Here is a 20,228-nt window from a genome sequence, read left to right as displayed (position 1 = left end):
CCAGTTCCTAGCCCAGCTCAGAGTGTAGTGGTCCCAGCCACGAGCTGACAGCTTAGACAGCTCTGCCTCTTTGAAACACCTCCAGGGAGGGGAATTCAGCCTCCTCCCTGGGCAGCCTGTGCCAGTGTCTGACAAGCCTTCCAGTGAAGAAGTTTCTTCTCATGACCAACCTAAACCACCCCTGCTGCAACCTGAGCAGCTCCCTCTTGTCCTGTCACTTGCTGCTTAGAAGAGACCAAACCCCACCTCAATCCAACCTCTTATAAGAGCAATGAGGTCTCCCTTCAGCCTCCTCTTCTCCAGGCTGAACACCTCCAGCTCCCTCAGCTGCTCCTCCCCAGCCCTGTTCTCCAGACCCTTCCCCAGCTTGGTTGCCCTTCTCTGGACCTGCTCCAACCCCTCAATGTCCTTCTGGCAGTGAGAGGCCCAAAACTGAACCCAATACTGAAGGTGTGGCCTCACCAGTGCCCAACACAGGGGCAAGATCACCTCCCTGCTCCTGCTGGCCACCCCCATTGCTGATCAGGGCCAGGCTGCTGGTGGCCTTCTTGTCCACCTGGGCACCCCCTGGCTCATCTTCAGCATCCCCAGATCCTCCTATGCTGGGCAGATTCCAGCCTCTTCCACAAGCCTGGAGCATTCATGGGGTTGTGGTGATCAAAGTGCAGGAGCCAGCACTTGGCCTCATATTTGGAGCACAGCCCTGGGAGGAGAGGCTGAGGGAGCTGGGGTTGCTTAGCCTGGAGAAGAGGAGGCTCAGGGGAGACCTTCTTGCTCTCTCCAACTCCCTGCAGGGAGGTTGGAGCCAGGTGGGGGTTGGTCTCTTCTCCCAGGCACCCAGCACCAGAACAAGAGGACACAGTCTCAAGCTGTGCCAGGGGAGGTTTAGGTTGGAGGAGAGGAGAAAGTTCTTCCCAGCAAGAGAGATTGGCCCTTGGGATGTGCTGCCCAGGGAGGTGGTGGAGTCCCCATCCCTGGAGGTGTTTAGGAAGAGCCTGGCTGAGGCCCTTGGTGCCATGGTTTAGTTGATCAGAAGGTGCTGGGTGATAGGTTGGACTGGATGATGTCAAAGGTAGCTGCTGTCTAACCTTAAAAGCATTGAGTTGGGAGCACGCACTTCTAGGAACCTGTTGCTGTATTTCTTTCAGCTAATGAAGTGTGGCCTGAAGCAGGGAGAGCAGCAGCACAGGGAGGGGATTCTGCCCCTCTGCTCTGCTCAGACCCCACCTGCAGCACTGCCTCCAGCTCTGGGGCCCCCAGCACAAGAAGGACCTGGAGCTGATGGAGTGGGTCCACAGGAGGCCACAGAGATGATGAGAGGGTGCAGAACCTCCCCTGTGGGGCCAGGCTGGGAGAGTTGGGGCTGTGCAGCCTGGAGAAGAGAAGGCTCCAGGAAGACCTCAGAGCAGCCTTCCAGGACCTGAAGGGCTCCAGGAGAGCTGGGGAGGGACTCTGGACAAGGGCTGGGAGTGCCAGGATGAGGAACAATGGCTTTGAGCTGGGAGAGGGGAGACTGAGAGTGGAGAGGAGGAAGAAATTGTTGAGAGTGAGGCTGGGGAGACTCTGGCACAGGCTGCCCAGGGAGGCTGTGGCTGCCTCCTGCCTGGAGGTGTTCCAGGCCAGGCTGGATGAGGCCTTGAGCAAGCTGGGCTGGGGGGAGGTGTCCCTGCCCATGGCAGGGGGCTGGAGCTGGCTGAGCTTTGAGCTCCCTTCCAACCCAACCCCAGTGTTTCTGTCCACCAGCTCAGATGCTCCCCATGACTTCATTCCATCTCTTCCCCTCACAGGGTTAATATCCTGCCCAGGCAGAGCAGCCTGAGCCAGCAGGGTTGTATTTCCTCACCTACACAACTGCTCTGCTCCAAGGCAGACAGCCCCACACCAAAGCCAGATGAAAGCACACCCCAGCCCCTGCAGCAAGGGAAGAAAAATGGTTTCCCAGAAATCATTTGCAGCAGTTTGGGTTAATTCTAGGAAGCCAGGCTGAGCTGACAGCACCTGCATGCCTCTAATAACAGACAGCTCTCCCTCCTCTGACTAACAGACACAATCAATATGCCCATGGAGTCTGGCCACACAGTAAGGCAGGGAAGAGAACCTGAAGCAAGATCTTCATCATTTCAATAAAGACACCAAGGTGGTGTCTGGCTGAGCTGAAGAGGGACTTGAAACCTCTGGGCAGTGAGCAGGGATCAGCTCCATTCACTGAAGCAAACCATAATTACCCAATTGGATGTGCTCCTTCTGCCAGGGAAAAATCATCTTCTCCCTCTGTGAACCCTGACATAACTCCCACAACACAGAGAAGGGGAAAGGAAGGACAGATGGATGCAGGCTCTGCTAACTTGCAGAGATCCTTCCACAGCAAACCCAAGAACACACAGGGACTGGAACACAGGAGTGTAACAAGGCTGCCTGGGCAGCTCACAGCAGTCTGGCATGGGGGGGTTGGAAGGGACCTCTGGAGATGGAATTGAATGGAATGGAATTAACCAGCTTGGAAAAGACCTCAGAGATCATCCAGTTCAACCTCTCACCCAGCACCATCTGATCCACTAAACCATGGCACCAAGTGCCTCAGCCAGGCTCTTCTTAAACACCTCCAGGGATGGGGACTCCACCACCTCCCTGGACAGCACATTCCCATGGCCAATCTCTCTTGCTGGGAAGAATTTCTTCCTCACCTCCAGCCTAAACCTCCCCTGGCACAGCTTGAGACTGTGTCCTCTTGTTCTGGTGCTGCTTGCCTGGGAGAAGAGACCAACCCCCACCTGGCTACAACCTCCCTTCAGGGAGTTGCAGAGAGCAAGAAGGTCTCCCCTGAGCCTCCTCTTCTCCAGGCTAAGCAACCCCAGCTCCCTCAGCCTCTCCTCACAGGGCTGTGCTCCAGACCCCTCCCCAGCTCTCTTGCCCTTCTCTGGACACCTTCCAGCAGCTCAACCTCTTTCCTAACCTGAGGAGCCCAGAACTGGACACAGGACTCCAGGTGTGGCCTCAGCAGTGCTGAGCACAGGACACAAGGACTTCCCTGCTCCTGCTGGCCACACTCTTCCTGATGCAGGCCAAACCCCTTCTAAAGCAGGGCACCCACAGCAGCCTGCCCAGGAGCACAATGCCCACGGGGGGTTGGAAGCTCTCCAGGGGAGACTCCACAACCTCTCTGGGCAGCCTGCTCCAGGCCTCCAGCAGCCTCACACCAAAGAAGTTTCTCCTCCTGCTCAGATGGAGCCTCCTGGGTTTCAGTTTGTGCCCAGTGCCCCTGGTCCTGTCCCTGGGCACCACTGAGCAGAGTCTGGCCCCAGCCTCTTGCCCCCCAGGCTTTAGCTCTTGCTGAGCATTGCTCAGCTCCCCTCTGGGGCTGCTCTTCTGCAGGCTCTCAGCCCCAGGGCTCTCAGCCTTTGCTCCTCACAGAGCTGCTCCAAGCCCCTCAGCATCAGAGTGAGATGGTTATGGGGGGGATCTCTGGCAGAGTACAGTGTGTGCAGCAGGAGTAGGGCAGTGATGGTGGCCACAGCTTGTGTGCTGGGTTCAGTCCTGGGCACTACAGCATAGGAAAGCACCAGGACAAGAGGACACAGTCTCAAGCTGTGCCAGGGGAGGTTTAGGCTGGAGGTGAGGAGAAAGTTCTTCCCAGAGAGAGTTGTTAGCCATTGGAATGTGCTGCCCAGGGAGGTGGTGGAGTCCCCATCCCTGGAGGTGTTCAAGAGGGGATTGGATGTGGCACTTGGTGTCATGGTTTAGCCATGAGGTCTGTGGTGCCAAGTTGGACTTGATGATCTTTGAGGTCTCTTCCAACTTTGGTGATTCTGTGAAAGACACAGAAGGGCTGAAGGGAGTCCAGAGAAAAGCAATGAGGCTGGGGAAGGGTTTGGAGGCCAGGTCATATGAGGAGCAGCTGAGGGAGCTGGGGTGGTTTAGTTTGGAGAAGAGGAAGCTGAGGAGAGACCTCATTGCTCTCTACAGCTCCCAGAAGGGAGGCTGGGGTGAGGTTGGTGTTGGCCTCTTCTCCCAAGTAAAAAGTGACAGGATGAGAGGAAATGAACACAAGCTGTGCCAGGGGAGGGTTAGGTTAGAGACTGGGAGAAATTTCTCTGCTGCAAGAGTGGTCAGGGATTGGAATGTGCTGCCCAGAGAGGTGATGGAGTCCCCATGGCTGGAGGTGCTCCAGAAGCTGCAGACGTGGTGCTTCAGGACATGGTGTAGCAGTCATGGCAGTTGGGTTATGGTTGGACTCCATGACCTCAAAGGTCTTTTCCACCCTTAATGATTTTATGGTTCTGCTTCTGCACCCACAGCAACTCAAGTTCAGCCAAGAAGTTCCAGTTCCTCTCTGGCTGGATCATTAATCTGCCCCTAACCAACTGGATCAGATGGGAGTTGCACGTGGTGGAGATGACTGAAGCTCCCCAAAAAGGCACAGCAAAAGAGCTCAGCCTCAGAAAGGTCTCATCAGAGCACTCCCTGATAAATCATCCTCATTACCCAGTCACAAACCATTCCTCTAAAAGCAACAGAGCCACCTAATGTGCTCTTTGGGACAATCAGCCAAGCTGGAATCCTGTGTCATCCTGTGCATGAGAGATGAGAGCAGAGCAGCTCAGCTCCCTTGCTTCCAGTTGGATCAATTAATAAAGCTCTTCAATTGCAGCCCTCTTAGTAGCCAAATTGCTGCCTGTTCCCCACTGCCAATACAGGCAGCAAGGGAAAGCTCTCTGCTAACAGCCCATTTCTTACTTCAGCACAGCAATCTCTGACAAATGAGTTAGGGAGCAGCACTAGGGGCAGGTGATTATCTAAGCTCATCTCCCTGCTTCTCTAACCCAGTGCTCCCAGGCTGTGCCTTGCTCCCCCCCATGATTACACACATTATGTGCTGCCCAGCATTTGTACTGAGTACTACTCACCAGAAGGCTCTGGAGAGCCTGCACAGGGGGGGGAAGAAAGGCTTCTTCTGAACACATGCTCAGTGCTCTCCGGGCCAGAAACCTTCAACGAGTCTGAAACACAGAAACAGAAGTTACACAAGGCTCAGGGACTGCCCAGGGGGCTCCCTCCTGCTCAGCATGGGGAAAAGAAGGCTCCAGGCAGACCTCAGAGCAGCCTTCCAGTACCTGAAAGGGCTGCAGGGAAGCTGGGGAAGGACTTTGGACAAGGGCTGGGAGTGCCAGGATGAGCAACAATGGCTTTGAGCTGGGAGAGGGGAGGCTGAGACTGGAGATGAAGAAATTCTGTCCAGTGAGGGTGGAACAGGTTGCCCAGGGAGGTTGTGGCTGCCCCCTCCCTGGAGGTGTTCAGTTCCAGGCTGGATGAGGCCTTGAGCAAGCTGGGCTGGTGGGAGCTGTCCCAGCCCATGGCAGGGGTTGGATCTGGATGGTCTTTAAGGTCCTTTCCAACCCAACCCAACCCAACCTGTGAGCCTATGAAATCCCTCACTCCCCACTTTTAACACTCACTCCAGGCTGTGTTCAGGGTGTGGGAGCCCCAATGTCAGGCACTGTTTAAACCTCCTTACTGCTTTTAATTTCATCCAAGAGAATCCTCAGGCTTTAGAGACTAAGTTCAGCTCAATTCACTGTCCTAGCTTTAGCCTCCCCACAGCCCCCTCCACACCCAGCAATTCTGCTGCTGCCTGGAGTGCAGCACTCTCACAGCTCCTACTGCACAGCCAACAGGAGGAGCTCCTTTCTGTGCCTTCCCCACCCCAACACCATTAACAACCCCAATCCCTTCCTGTCAAGGCCCAGGAGTAGCAAAGGCTTCAGACCTGACACTGATTTAAGGCAATCCCTGACTCCCCTGATCCAATGAACAGCCTCTGATCAATAGCACCACGGCTGCAGGGCAGCAGCAGGGCCACTACTGCCAGACCCTTACCCATTTCCAGAGCCTCTCCAGGCTTCTCCAGCTTCTCTCCACGATCCTCCTCAGCCACATTCAGCAGCTGCCTTCTGACTGCTTTGCTTGAGCTGCCTCCAGCTGTCACACTGGTGACAGAGGTGAGGGGGGGGGCTTGGCTCTGCTGCACGAGGCAAGGAGAAAAGGCAGACATCAGCCTGGGCTGCTTTTAGGCCAGGGCTTTCAAATTCAGTTGCAGGTTTTGAGCAGGACAGGAGAAAAACATAAACCAATCACTCTTGGGTGTAAAAAGTGGCTGAGAGCAGCCAGGCAGAGAGGGACCTGGGGGTGCTGGGTGATAGTAGGCTGAACATGAGCCAGCAGTGTGCCCAGGGGGCCAAGAAGGCCAAGGGCATCCTGGCCTGCATCAGGAACAGTGTGGCCAGCAGGAGCAGGGAAGTCCTTGTGCCCTGTGCTCAGCACTGCTGAGGCCACACCTGGAGTCCTGTGTCCAGTTCTGGGCTCCTCAGTTTAGGAAAGATGTTGAGATGCTGGAAGGTGTCCAGAGAAGGGCAAGAAAGCTGGGGAGGGGTCTGGAGCACAGCCCTGTGAGGAGAGGCTGAGGGAGCTGGGGTTGCTTAGCCTGGAGAAGAGGAGGCTCAGGGGAGACCTTCTTGCTCTCTCCAACTCCCTGCAGGGAGGTTGTAGCCAGGTGGGGGTTGGTCTCTTCTGCCAGGCACCCAGCACCAGAACAAGAGGACACAGTCTCAAGCTGTGCCAGGGGAGGTTTAGGCTGGAGGTGAGGAAGAAATTCTTCCCAGCAAGAGAGATTGGCCATTGGGATGTGCTGCCCAGGGAGGTGGTGGAGTCCCCATCCCTGGAGGTGTTTAGGAAGAGCCTGGCTGAGGCACTTGGAGCCATGGTTGAGTTGCTCAGATGGTGCTGGGTGAGAGGTTGGACTGGATGATCTCAAAGGTCTTTTCCAACCTGGTTAATTCTATTCTAAAAGATTGTTCTAAACAAATCCCTTGGGTAGGTGTCAGGAATGAGAGGAGCTGCACCACACCAATTCTTCCCTTTTTTCTCCTCTTTTCTGAGCTCTGGCTGTTCAGCTTCACTCAGGAGAGATAAGCTGCTTAGCAGCTGCCTTTGGCTAAGTCTAACTTCTCTGCTCCTTTCTCTTGTCCCTTTTGTACAGGGGGGTAAGGAGGGGAGGGAGGGAGAAGGCAGTGGCTTCCCCTGGTCCTTGGCCAGGGGGGTCCTTGTGCTGTTTATTAACTGTAAATATCTGCATGATGTTGTAGCCCCTGGAGAGTCTGAACACATTGCATTCCACTGCAGAGTGTAGGTTCTGCTTGTGAATGCAGCTTCATTTGCTTCCAGCTGAGCTGGGCTGGCAAAGTTAATGCTGGGGGGGAAACTTCAACCCACCACACAACCACACTCCTGCATGGGCAACAGGACTGGGCCCTGGGGTGACCCCAGAGGACTCCTCCCAGCTGTGGAGGCCTTGCAGTGCCACCTGCCAGCTCCCTCAGCACCCCTGGGGACATCCCATCACAACCCATGCAATTAAGGCCAGATTCTTACACACTGCCCGACCTGATCCTGCCCCACCAAGGGTGCATCAGCCTTTGAACTGTCACAAGTGGCAGTGACTCAAGATCACTACCCTGTGTGCAGACACCAGTCTGGAGAGCTGCATTCTTTCAGCCCTTCAGAGCAGTGTGCCCTCATGGCCAAGAAGGCCATGGGGTGCACGCAGAAGATCATGGCCAGCAGGTCAAGGCAGGATCTCCTCCACCTCTACTCTGCCCTGGTGAGGCCTCATCTGGAACATTGGGTCCCCAGCTCAAGAGGAAACTGCTGGAGAGAGTCCAGCAGAGGCTACAAAGCTGCTGAGGGGCCTGGAGCAGCTCTGGGAGGAGCAAAGGCTGAGAGCCCTGGGGCTGAGAGCCTGCAGAAGAGCAGCCCCAGAGGGCACCTGAGCGGTGCTCAGCAAGAGCTAAAGGAGCTGTGGGGGGCAAGAGACTGGGGCCAGGCTCTGCTCAGTGGTGCCCAGGGACAGGACCAGGGGCACTGGGCACAAACTGGAACCCAGGAGGTTCCATCTGGGCAGGAGGAGAAAATTCTTTGGTGTGAGGCTGCTGGAGGCCTGGAGCAGGCTGCCCAGAGAGGTTGTGGAGTCTCCTTGTGTGGAGAGCTTCCAACCCCCCCTGGCCATTGTGCTCCTGGGCAAGCTGCTGTGGGTGCCCTGCTGGAGCAGGGGGTTGGACTGGATGAGTTCCAGTGGTCCCTTCCAACCACACCCTCCAGGCTGCTGTGATGTGCCCAGGCAGCCCTGTTACACTCCTGTGGTCATCCCTGGGTGTTCTTGGGTTTGCTGTGGAAGGATCTGTGGGCAGGGTGCTGTGGGTGCCCTGCTTTAGAGGGTGGGGTTGGACTGGGTGATCTCCAGAGGTCCCTCCTAGCCCTAACCATGCTGGGGATCAGTGAAGTTATGTTTCTCTCCCCCTTCCTGAGCCATCAGCACAAGGCAGATTTTCTGGGCTGCTGTGACAACTCTTTGCTTCTCAAGCACTGTCCCCATTGCTTGGCCATGGCACAGCTGGATTATGACCCTGTGAAACAAGGAGATCCTCCCTGTGCCCAGCCAGGGCCAGGCTGCAGAGGAAGAGCAGATCAACTGTAGCCCAGGACTTACATAGCTGAAGAGCTCAGTAGTCAGCCCAAGGTAGTTGTGCAGGGCGAGGAAGGTCACTCTCTGCAGCCTCACCATGATGATCTACAGGTGGGAAACCAAGAAGCAAGAGGGATGGAGTCAGCACTCTCCTCCCTGCACTGCCATTCAGGGATGGAGCAGAGCCCCTGCAGCCACTCCATGCAGTGCAGGCTGCCCTCAGCTGAACCCTTCCTAACAGCTGAGAAACTGAGGCACAGACAGGCTCAGGTGAGTCAGCAAAGGCCTCACACCCATTTGGCAGCACAGGAAGCCAAAGTCCTCCTCCCAAACCCCAAGGAATGCTTTTTGCTGGCTGGAAGCATTGACAAACATGCCTTGAAAGCAAAGTCATTCATTCTAATCATCCCTCCTCCTGAATGCAATGATGCCACTGCTCCCCAGGCACAGCCTGTGCCCTCCAAGCACTCCAACCTAAGACATCACTGCCCCCAACCTTCCTCTGCCCTGGCAGCTCATTTCCACTCTCAAGCCCTCCTCCTTCTCCTGTGGATCAGCTCCCATGGACCTAATGACAGCTTGGACTTCATGAGCTCTGAGGTCTTTTCCAACCTTGGGGATTCTATGATTCTGATGAGCTCTGAGCACTGACCTGATCTCCTCAGCCACCAGCACTGGCAGCTCTGTGTGGCACTCACAGATCAGCCACACACCACAACAGTTTGCAAGGGCAGAAAGATCTGAAGTGGCAGCACAGCAAAAGGCCAGGGAGGGCAGAAAGCCTCAGCAGGCCACCTGCCCCCATGGCCTGGGGCACCTGTGGGACCACCTGGCAAACTGTCAGGCTCAACTTGTCCAGAGAAGGGCAAGAAAGCTGGGGAGGGGTCTGGAGCACAGCCGTGGGAGGAGAGGCTGAGGGAGCTGGGGTTGCTTAGCCTGGAGAAGAGGAGGCTCAGGGGAGACCTCATTGCTCTCTCCAACTCCCTGAAGGGAGGTTGGAGCCAGGTGGGGGTTGGGCTCTTCTCCCAGGCAAGCAGCACCAAAACAAGAGGACACAGTCTCAAGCTGTGCCAGGGGAGGTTTAGGTTGGATATTAGCAAGAAATTCTTCATAGAGAGAGAGATTGGCCATGGGAATGTGCTGCCCAGGGAGGTGGTGGAGTCCCCATCCCTGGAGGTGCTCAGAAAGAGCCTGGCTGAGGCACTTGGTGCCATGGTTGAGTTGATCAGATGGTGCTGGGTGATAGGTTGGACTGGATGATCTCTGAGGTCTTTTCCAACCTGGTTTATTCTATTCTATTACTTAGTCTGGGGCTCCTGCACCTGATGCAGGCTGAGATGGCTGAGCCTGGGGCTACTGCACCTGAGGCAGGATGAGATGGCTGAGCCTGGGGCTCCTGCACCTGATTCATACTGAGATGACTGAGCCTGGGGCTCCTGCACCTGAGTCAGGCTGAGATGGCTGAGCCTGGGGCTACTGCACCTGAGTCAGGCTGAGATGGCTGAGCCTGGGGCTCCTGCACCTGGTTCATGCTGAGATGGCTGAGCCTGGGGCTCCTGCACCTGAGTCAGGCTGAGATGGCTGAGCCTGGGGCTCCTGCACCTGATTCATACTGAGATGACTGAGCCTGGGGCTCCTGCACCTGAGTCAGGCTGAGATGGCTGAGCCTGGGCTCCTGAACAGGATGAACACTGAGATTACTGAGTCTGGCTCCTGCACCTGATTCATGCTGAGAACCAGTCCAAACCTTGCAGAGAAGCTGCACTGAGCAGTTCCTTATCTGCAAAAGGATGATGAAGCTGTGCTGAACTTCTACATCCTCCTGCTAGCTGTGATTCCTGCCCCCCAGCCCCACTTCCAGACCCCAGCAAAGCTCACCTGCACCATCCTGACGAGGGTCTCAGGGTATTTATTGAAGACATCTTGGAAGGCACTGGCTGGGAGGCGCAGGATGGTGGAGGGAGAGCCTGCCCGGGCTGAGACAGTTTTGTAGGGAGCAGGGTGACCCTAGGAGAGAGTTGCAGAGCCCCAAGGTGAAGCCCCCCACGACCTTCAAAGCTCCCTTCCCACCCAAACCATCCTGTGCATCTGTAGGACACCTCCTGCAGGACTGCCTCATCCCCTCTGGGAGACCGAGCTCCAGCTCTGCCTGCCTGCTGCTCTGGAGGCCAGCACAGCACAGACCCTGAAATCAAATTAAGTTAATTGGAACCAATTTCTTAATTACAGCCTCTTCAGCTAACCTGTTTAGAGGCTCTGGGGCTGACATTAATAGCTTGGATCTCCAGCTTCCTGAGGGAGCTGCCATCTGAAAGACCTCTTTGACCTGCAGTGCAAAGCCACCAGGTGCCCCAGCTCTCCTGAGCTTCCTTGGATTAAGTCAAGCAGCTACCAAATGCCATTTCTGTGCTTCTCCTCTGCCCCAAAACCAAAGCAGCCTTCCCCTGCTGCAGGTCAGACTGAAGCCTGCCTTCATTTGGGCTTCTCCTCACACTCAGAGGCTGCAGCCAGCCTGCTTTAAGCACACAGAGCAGCACACCTCCACCAGCCCAGCTCCACACCCAAGACACAGAGGGGTTTGGCTCACAAGGGACCATCCAAGCTCATCTAGTTCAACCCCCCTGCAGCCAGCAGGGACAGCTGCAACTGGAGCAGGCTGCTCAGAACCCCAAACAACCTCAGCTGAAATCACTTCAGGGATGGGGCATCCCCCACCCCTCTGTGCATTTCTTCCTTCTCTCCAGTCTGAATCTCTCTTTCAGGTCAAACCATCACCCCTTGGCCTCCCACAGGAGGCCCTGAGAAAAAGTCTGTCCCCAGCTCTCTGCTCAGCCCTTGAAGCACTGCAAGGCCACCAGAAGCTCTCCCTGGAGCCTTCTCTCCTCCAGGCTGCACAACCCCAACTCTCTCAGCCTGGCCTCACAGCAGAGGGCTTCCAGCCCTGCCAGCACTGCTGTGGCCTCCTCTGGCCCTGCTCCAGCAGCTCCCTGGCTGTGCTGTGCTGAGGGCTCCAGAGCTGCCCCAGCACTGCAGGGAGGTCTCAGCAGAGCACAGCAGAGGGGCAGAATCCCCTCCCTGCCCCTGCTGCCCACACTGCTGGGGCTCAGCCCAGGCCAGGCTGGGGCTGGGGCTGGCAGGGCTCAGTGCCAGTGAGAAACTACAGAAATGTGTTCAAACTTTAGTTCCTGGCCTAAGGATGAGCAGGAAGCTGCACAGTGGCTCAAAACCCCTTACTGGAAAGGGCAGAACAAGCCCCATGGGTCACACTCAGGGGGGCTGTTTGGGTTGTTGTCTGAGCAGTGCTTGTCTGAGGAGAATCCCACACCAAGAGCCTCTCAGCAAAGCAGCTGGAGGCCAGCAAGGGCTAATGATGCAGCAGCCTCTCTCCCTCCACAGAGCAGCCCAGGCCTTCACTTTCCAGGGTGCAATTTTCCCTTTACCCAGGCCCTTCACCACTCTTGCAAGCCCCACCTCTAGCTGGCTGGGAACGTGCTAGATGCTGTCAGAGGGAGGTGAAGAGGAAATGTTCTGTAATTGTCAGCTCTCAGCTGCAATCAGCAGCACAGGGAGCACCCCCTGTTCCAATGACTCTGCTCAGGCAGCACACTGAGGGCACCAGCAGCTCTAATCAGGAGTGAAGCAGGGGGGCTGCAACACAGAACTCTGTGTTCTGAAGGCAGGTGACTGCTCTGTCCTGTCCTGCAGAGCCATTAACTGCTGCAGGGGACAGATGGCACAGCTGAAGCAGCAGCTCAATCCAGGTGACAGCTAATGGCCAACTCCCAGAGAGTCTGGGGGAGAAATCTGCCACAAGAGGTGCAGCTGCCTCATGGTCTTCCCCCTGCAGTGGCAACTCCTCTTTGCATCCAGAAATCTGGCACATCCTCCCTATCCCACTGCTTGCATTTTGTCTTCCTCCCCCTCCTGCCTTCCTCCCTCCCCAGGTTCTGGAGCATCTCTATGAGGAGCAGAGCCTGAGAGCCCTGGGGCTGTAGAGCCTGAAGAAGAGCAGCCCCAGAGGGGAGCTGAGCAAGGCTTAGTGAGGCTAAAGGGCCTGTAGGGGGGCAAGAGGCTGGGGCCAGGGACAGGACAAGGGGCACTGGGCACAAACTGGAACCCAGGAGGTTGCATCTGAGCAGGAGGAGAAACTTCTTTGGTGTGAGGCTGCTGGAGGCCTGGAGCAGGCTGCCCAGAGAGGTTGTGGAGTCTCCTTCTCTGGAGAGCTTTGAGCTGGAAGAGGCAAGATTTAGGCTGCAAATTAGGAAGAAATTGTTGAGAGTGAGGGTGGGGAGACAGCAGAACAGGGAGGCTGTGGCTGCCTCCTGCCTGGAGGTGTTGAAGGCCAGGCTGGATGAGGCCTTGAGCAAGCTGGGCTGGTGGGAGGGGTCCCTGCCCATGGCAGGGGGTTGGAGCTGGATGATCTTTGAGGTCCCTTCCAACCCAACCCATTCTGTGATTTCTTCTTATTGATTCACCAAGCAAACAGGAAAGGAAGAGGAGAGGTGGTGATGCTGCTGTCCTCCTTCCTCCTCCTCACAATGGTTTCTTTACAAACATTTACTGATGGAAGTAGCAGGGGCAGAGCCACCTCTGAATCTGCCCTCACTTCAACTGGACAGCAAGAGCTAGACCTGGACAGCCCCAGCTTATTTTCATGTCCTTTCTCTCAACACAGGAAATGGTAACCAAGCCTCACAATTGTTCATCACTTGCAGTAAGCTTCATGGCAATCACCCAGACAGATGTCTGCCTGCTTCTGAAAGTGGCAAGGCAAACTCCACAGAATCATTTTGGCCATGGGAATGTGCTGCCCAGGGAGGTGGTGGAGTCTTAAACACCTCCACCATCCCTGGAGGTGTTTAGGAAGAGCCTGGCTGAGGCCCTTGGAGCCATGGTTGAGTTGATCAGATGGTGTTGGGTGATAGCTTGGACCTGATGATCTCTGAGGTCTTTCCCAACCTGGTTAATTCTATTGTATTAAAGCTCCTGGCACCAAACAGCAGCTCCTTGTGATGAGCAGAGACAGCCAAGTGCACAGGAAGCACAACATAAGGTCAGCTACAAACCTGTGGATGCTTCACTGGGTTAAGTACTGGCTGATGGCTGAGCCCAAAGTGTGGTGGGGAATGGAGTTCAATCCAGCTGGCAGCTGGTCACCAGGGCTGCTCCCCAGGGCTCACTGCTGGGGAGCTCTTTATCTCTTTGATCTCTTTATCAGTGGTCTGGACAAGGGAATGGATTGCAGCCTCAGAAAGTGGCAGTGTTGGGCTGCTGGAGAGTAGGAAGGCTCAGCAAAGGGACCCAGCCAGGCTGGAGCCATGGGACAAGATCCCATGAGATACAACAAAGCTAAGTGCTGGGTCCTGCACTTGGGTCACAGCACCCCCATAAACACTCCAGGCTGGGGGCAGAGGGGCTGGGAACTGCCCAGTGGAAAAAAGGACCTGGGGGGGTTTGGCTGACAGTGGCTAAAGATGAGCCAGGGGGTGCCCAAGAAAACCATCAGCAGCCTGGCCTGGAGCAGCAGTGGTGTGGCCAGCAGGAGCAGGGCAGGGATTGTCCTCCTGTACTGGGCACTGGCAAGGCCAAACCTCAACCACTGGGGTCAGTTTTGGGTCCCTCACTCCCAAGAAGGACATTGAGGGCTGGAGCAGGTCCAGAGAAGGGCAACAAAGGTGGGGAAGGGTCTGGAGAACAGGGCTGGGGAGGAGCAGCTGAGCGAGCTGGGGGTGTTCAGTCTGGAGGAGGCTGAGGGAGACCTCATTGCTCTCTGCAGCTCCCTGAGAGGAGGCTGGAGCCAGGTGGGGGTTGGGCTCTTAGCCCTAGCCTCAGGTGATAGAATTTCAGGCCTGAAATTGTGCCAGGGGAGGCTTAAATTGGAGCTGAGGAAAAACTTCTTAGCTGCAAGAGTGGTCAGGGACTGGAAGAGGCTGCCCAGGGAGGAGGTGGAGTCCCCATGCCCGAAGGTGCTCAAGAAAGGTGTGGCCATGGCACTTGGGGCCGTGGTGGTGGTGGGCTGGGGGTGTTCAAGCAACCTGTGACCACAGCACAGTGCCCTCCAAATCCCACAGCCTGTCAGGAGCAGGCAGTGCTCCACTGCCAAGCACACACATTTCACAACCTCCTTACACACCACACAGCTAAGTTTAGAGCTGTTCAGCCCACGTGGGAGAAGAGGAACTGGTCAAAGAGAGTTTGCTTTCTGCTCCCTTCCTGGCAAGGTGCAAGGTCTGCCTCCCAGGCTCTGTGCCACAGAGCAGCACTGCAGGGGAGCTGCACCTGCAGCACTTACCGTGATGACATCCAGGATGCTGAGCAGGCTGTGGACACTGTCTCCTGCCAGCACTTCCTTCACAACCATCTCTGTCCCATCCTGCAAGTGGAGGACAGAAGAATTACTGCAGGCTCACAGCTGTATATTTGGCACAGAGAGAGCTGAGCTTGCACTCGTTCTGCCACACAGCCTGAGCAGCCCTGACAGAAATGGATCCCCAGTCTACCTCACAGGATGTGATGTGAGGAGGAAGTTCTTCCCCATGAGAGTGGTGAAGCCCTGGAATGGGTTGTCCAGGGAGGTGGTTGAGGCCCTGTCCCTGGAGGTGTTTGAGCCCAGGCTGGATCACAGTCTCACAGTATAACTAAGGTTGGAAGAGACCTCAAGGATCGTCAAGTCCAACCTATCAACACAGACCTCATGACTAGACCATGGCTCCAAGTGCCACATCCAAACCCCTCTGGAACACCTCCAGGGATGGGGACTCCACCACCTCCCTGGGCAGCACATTCCAATGACCAATGACTCTCTCTGTGAGGAACTTTCTCCTCACCTCGAGTCTAAACCTCCCCTGGCACAGCTTGAGACTGTGTCCTCTTGTTCTGCTGCTGCTTGCCTGGGAGAAAAGACCAACCCCTTCCCAGCTACAATCACCTTTCAGGTAGTTGCAGAGGGCAATGAGGTGACTCCTGAGCCTCCTCTTCTCCAGGCTAAGCAACCCCAGCTCCCTCAGCCTCTCCTCACAGGGCTGTGCTCCAGACCCCTCCCCAGCTTTCATGCCCTTCTCTGGACACCTTCCAGCATCTCAACATCTTTCCTAACCTGAGGAGCCCAGAACTGGACACACTGTTCCTGATGCAGGCCAGGATGCCATTGGCCCTCCTGGCCCCCTGGGCACACTGCTGGCTCATGTTCAGCCTACTATCAACCAGCACCCCCAGGCAGCATCCAACCTCAACCTCCCCTGGCGCAGCTAGAGACTGTGTCCTCTTGTAGCTGAGCTTAATGAATGCTTCCTGATTCATGGCAACAGACTGAGCCCAGCAGGCACAGAGGAGCTGGTTTTCCTTACACTCTCCTGGATGCAGACTTCCAGCTTGCCATCCTGCACCACGTAGATGCTGTTGTCCAGCTGCCCAGGACGGAAGATGTATTCCCCTTCGTGCAGCTGCACAAAAACCATGTGCTTGCACAGCTCCAGGAAAAGAGGCTTCTCAAAGTGGCCAAGGACCCTGCAGGAAAGAAAATGCAGAGAGGGATGGAAACAGAACAACAAATCACCACTGCCTTGGAAACTTCCTCCCTGGATCAGCCAAGCCCCCAGGAGCGGCCGGCAGGGGAAGGCCGGAGTCAGCGGCAGGCAGGAGGAGCACAACTCCCCAGGGCACAACTGAGAGGCCTGAAATGCTGCAGCTCCTTCCTGAGCAGCATTCAGAGCAATGCCACCAGGTTCAGGAGGTGGAGAGGTACTGGAACAGGTTGCCCAGAGAAGTTGAGGAGAATCATAGAATCAATGAGGTTGGAAAAGACCTCAGAGATCATCCAGGCCAACCTCTCACCCAGCACCATCTGATCAACTCAACCATGGCACCAAGGGCCTCAGCCAGGCTCCTCCTAAACACCTCCAGCGATGGGGACTCCACCACCTCCCTGGGCAGCACATTCCCATGGCCAATCTCTCTTGCTGGGAAGAATTGCTTCCTCACCTCCAATCTAAACTTCCCCTGGTACAGCTTGAGACTGTGTCCTCTTGTTCTGGTGCTGCTTGCCTGGGAGAAGAGACCAACCCCCACCTGGCTACAACCTCCCTGCAGGGAGTTGGAGGGAGCAAGGTGGTCTCCCCTGAGCCTCCTCTTCTCCAGGAGGCCCCAACCCTGGAGGTGTTGAAGGCCAGGCTGGATGAGGCCTTGAGCAGCCTGGGCTGGAGGGAGGTGTCCCTGCCCATGGGGGTTGGAACTGGATGACCTTTAGGTTCCCTTCCAACCCAACCCAACCCATTCTGTGACTCTATCAAACTGGACTTCCTCACTACTGAAACAGCTCAGCCACTGCCAGGCAGACTGGAATATGCATCTTGCAACTCAGCATTCTGTGCACAGCAGCAGCAGGACCCTCCCCACAGCTCCCTGAGCTCACTTCCAACAGGATCAATTAATCCAGTTTTGCTGCAGCATCAATTGGTCACAGCAGATCATCATTCCACAGCAGAATGTTTAGATGACTTACAGAGCAGCCTTATCAGAGTGTGCATGACCTTCAGACTGAATGATATCAGAACTGGGAGGAAAATGAACATGCAGAAGTAAAACTAAAGCTGCAGGGTTGGCCAAGCTCATCCTCTTTGCTGGCTCAGCACATTTAACCCCTGGCTGATCAGGCACAAGGACCTTCCCTTCTTCTCAACCTGCCAAGGAGCTGCAGGGAATTAACCTAACCTGGAGTCCATTGGCAACCTGCTGAGGCAGAGGAGTCCAAGCTTCTGCAGCTTGGAGGGTTGTCAGTGTGGTATCTAATGAAGAGTCACAGAAGCACAGATGCCAGGGGCTGGAAGGGAGCTCCAGACATCATCCAGGCCAAGCCCCTGCCAGAGCAGGAGCACCCAGGGCAGGGCACACAGGCACACAGCCAGGTGGCTTTGAATGTCTCCAGAGCAGACTCCACAGCCTCTCTGGGCAGCCTGCTCCAGGCCTCCAGCACCCTCACAGGGACAAAGTTTCCCCTCCTGTTCCCCTGGCAGCTGCTCTGCTCCAGCTGCCCCCAGTGCCCCTTGTGCTGCCCTTGGACATCCCTGAGCACAGCCTGGCTCCAGCCCTGCACATCTTTACCCCCAGCACTGAGGGCAGCCCTCAGGCTCCTCAGCTCCAAGCCTTCAGCTCCCTCAGCCTGTCCTCACAGGAGATGTTCTGCTGCCTGCAGCAGCTCTGGGGCTCTGTGCTGGACTCTCTCAAGCAGTTCCCTGAGGTCCTTCTTGAACTGAGGGCCCAGAACTGGACACAATATTCCAGGTGCAGCCTCAGCAGGGCAGAGGAGAGGGGGAGGAGAACCTCTCTTGACCTACTGACCACAGCCCTTCTAATCCAGCCCAGGATGCCCTTGGCCTCCTTGGCCACCAGAGCACATTGCTGGCTCCTGGGCAACCTCCCACCCGCTAGGACCCCCCATGGCCTTTTCCCCTTCACTGCTCTCCAGCAGGTCAATGCCCAACCCATCCTGATCCATGGGGTTGTTCCTTCCCAGGTGCAAGACTCTGCACTTTTATTCCTTCCTCCTGCTCAGATGAATTTCCAATCAACTGCCTAAAGATGCTGACCATGCAGAGATGAAGATTCAGGCTTGGCCCAAGCTACCACATCTTCAGATCCCTTGAAAACCAGAACTCCAGAGCCTTCCCTTGGACATTACCTGACATTTTTAAGCATGTAGAGAACTTCTGATGGCAAATGGGAATTCTTCACATCAAATTCAGTCAGGTCTGCCTCCAGGAGAGAGGGAGGGGGCTCCTTTGGCTGCAGAGTTGGACTTTCCTTCTTAATACGCAGGATCCTGAGGAGAGAAATGCAAGTCAGGAAGTTCAGGAAGCCTCCTCATGTGCTTAGGCCCTGGCTGCATGCTGACACCAGGCTGACTGCAGCACCACAGGCACACCAAGCCAGGGCCAAACACCACCAGAATCTTAGAATGAGTTGGGTTGGAAGGGACCTCAAAGCTCAGCCAGCTCCAAGCCCCTGCCATGGGTAGGGACACCTCCCACCAGCCCAGCTTGCTCAAGGCCTCATCCAGCCTGGCCCTGAACACCTCCAGGGATGGGGCAGCCACAGCCTCCCTGGGCAACCTGTGCCAGAGTCTCCCCAGCCTCACTCTCAAGGATTTCTTCCTCCTCTCCACTCTCAGTCTCCCCTCTCCCAGCTCAAAGCCATTGTTCCTCATCCTGGCACTCCCAGCCCTTGGCCAGAGTCCCTCCCCAGCTCTCCTGGAGCCCTTCAGGTCCTGGAAGGCTGCTCTGAGGTCTGCCTGGAGTCTTCTCTTCTCCAGGGTCAACTGCCCCAACACCCCCAGCCTGTCCCCAAAGGGGAGGCTCTCCAGCCCTTTATCAAAGCCTCTGGCTTGCTCCAAGCTCCCCATAGGCACTTGGCAAACACCCTGCCAGGAAGCCCCAGCACACTCCTGGGCTGCAGGATCACCTGGCTCCCCATTAGCAGTCACAGTACCACAGTCTCACAGTATCACCAAGGTTGGAAGAGACCTCAAAGATCATCAAGTCCAACCTGGCACCACAGACCTCATGACTAAACCATAGCATCAAGTGCCACATATCATAGTATCACAGTATCATTCAGGGTTGGAAGGGACCACAAGGATCAGCCAGTTCCAACCCCCCTGCCATGGGCAGGGACACCCCACACTAGATCAGCCTGCTCAGAGCCTCATCCAGCCTGGGCTTAAACACCTCCAATCCCCTCTTGATCAGCCAGCAGCATTCCAGCCTCCCTTCAGCAAACCCAGAGCCAGCACTGCCTGCAGAAAGCTCAGCACTGAGCCAAGCTCCCAGGAGGACACCAGGAGCACCTCCTGGCAGAGCACCTCCCAGCTGCTCTGTGAGCTTTCTAGTGCTCTGCTAGGGCTAAGGTTCCCCAGCATTAACAACCCCCCACCACCCCACCCTCCTAGCCATGGATTCCCCCAGTCCCAACCCCCCCCAAATACCTTTTAGCCAAAGACAAAACCTTGGCCCTCTTGCGCATCCTCTGGCGAGGCAGAGTGTTCCCCACCAGGGAGTTGGGAAGAGTTGTGACCTAGGAGGGAGGCAGGGACACAAACAAACAACATTCAGCAAAGCCCAAACATACCAAAAGTCCCACCCTGCAAAGGCTCCAGCTCAGCTGACAAGTCACAGGAGGTTAGGGGTTGGAAGGGACCTCCAAAAGTCATCCAGGCCAACCGCCCCCTGCCAGAGCAGGGCCACAGAACCCAGCACAGGGCACACAGGAACACATCCAGACAGGGATGGGAAGGCTCCAGAGAAGGAGACTCCACAACCTCTCTGGGCAGCCTGCTCCAGGGCTCTGGGAGCCTCACAGTGCAGAAGTTCCTCCTCATGGTGAGGTGGAACCTCCTGTGCTGCAGTTTCCATCCATTGCCCCTTGTCCTATCCCAGGGCACAGTGAGCAGAGCCTGTCCCTGTCCCCTCCCTCCTGACCCCCAGCCCTCAGATATTGATCAAATCCCCTCTCAGCCTTCTGCTCTCCAGACTGAACAGCCCCAGGGCTCTCAGCCTCTCCTCCCCAGGGAGTCTCCAGTCCCTTCAGTATCCTGTTAGCCCTCCCTTGGACTCCCTCCAGCACATCCCTGTCCCTCTTGAACTGCGGCTCCCAAAGCTGGACACAATATTCCAGGTGAAGTCTCACCAGGGAAGTCATCAGAACATGAGCAGAGGGAAGC

At 56.1% G+C, this 20,228-nt stretch overlaps 1 protein-coding gene across 1 annotated transcript in view; it reads right to left on the bottom strand.

Moving 5' to 3' along the window:
- The window catches only part of PNPLA7 (patatin like phospholipase domain containing 7), a 165,306-nt gene that overhangs the window by 128,812 nt on the left and 16,266 nt on the right, over positions 1-20,228 (bottom strand). Inside the window, 8 exon segments of the mRNA XM_068164175.1 lie at positions 4,905-4,997; positions 5,875-6,019; positions 8,540-8,620; positions 10,394-10,522; positions 14,808-14,888; positions 15,862-16,021; positions 18,192-18,332; positions 19,494-19,582. Of these exon segments, the coding sequence (XP_068020276.1) occupies positions 4,905-4,997; positions 5,875-6,019; positions 8,540-8,620; positions 10,394-10,522; positions 14,808-14,888; positions 15,862-16,021; positions 18,192-18,332; positions 19,494-19,582 (919 nt within the window).

The sequence above is a fragment of the Melanerpes formicivorus genome, unplaced genomic scaffold (genome assembly GCF_026170545.1).
Source record: "Melanerpes formicivorus ecotype bairdi unplaced genomic scaffold, bMelFor1.0.p_v2 SCAF_77, whole genome shotgun sequence".
NCBI lineage: Eukaryota > Metazoa > Chordata > Aves > Piciformes > Picidae > Melanerpes > Melanerpes formicivorus.
This window is presented reverse-complemented; position numbering and strand designations above follow the sequence as displayed.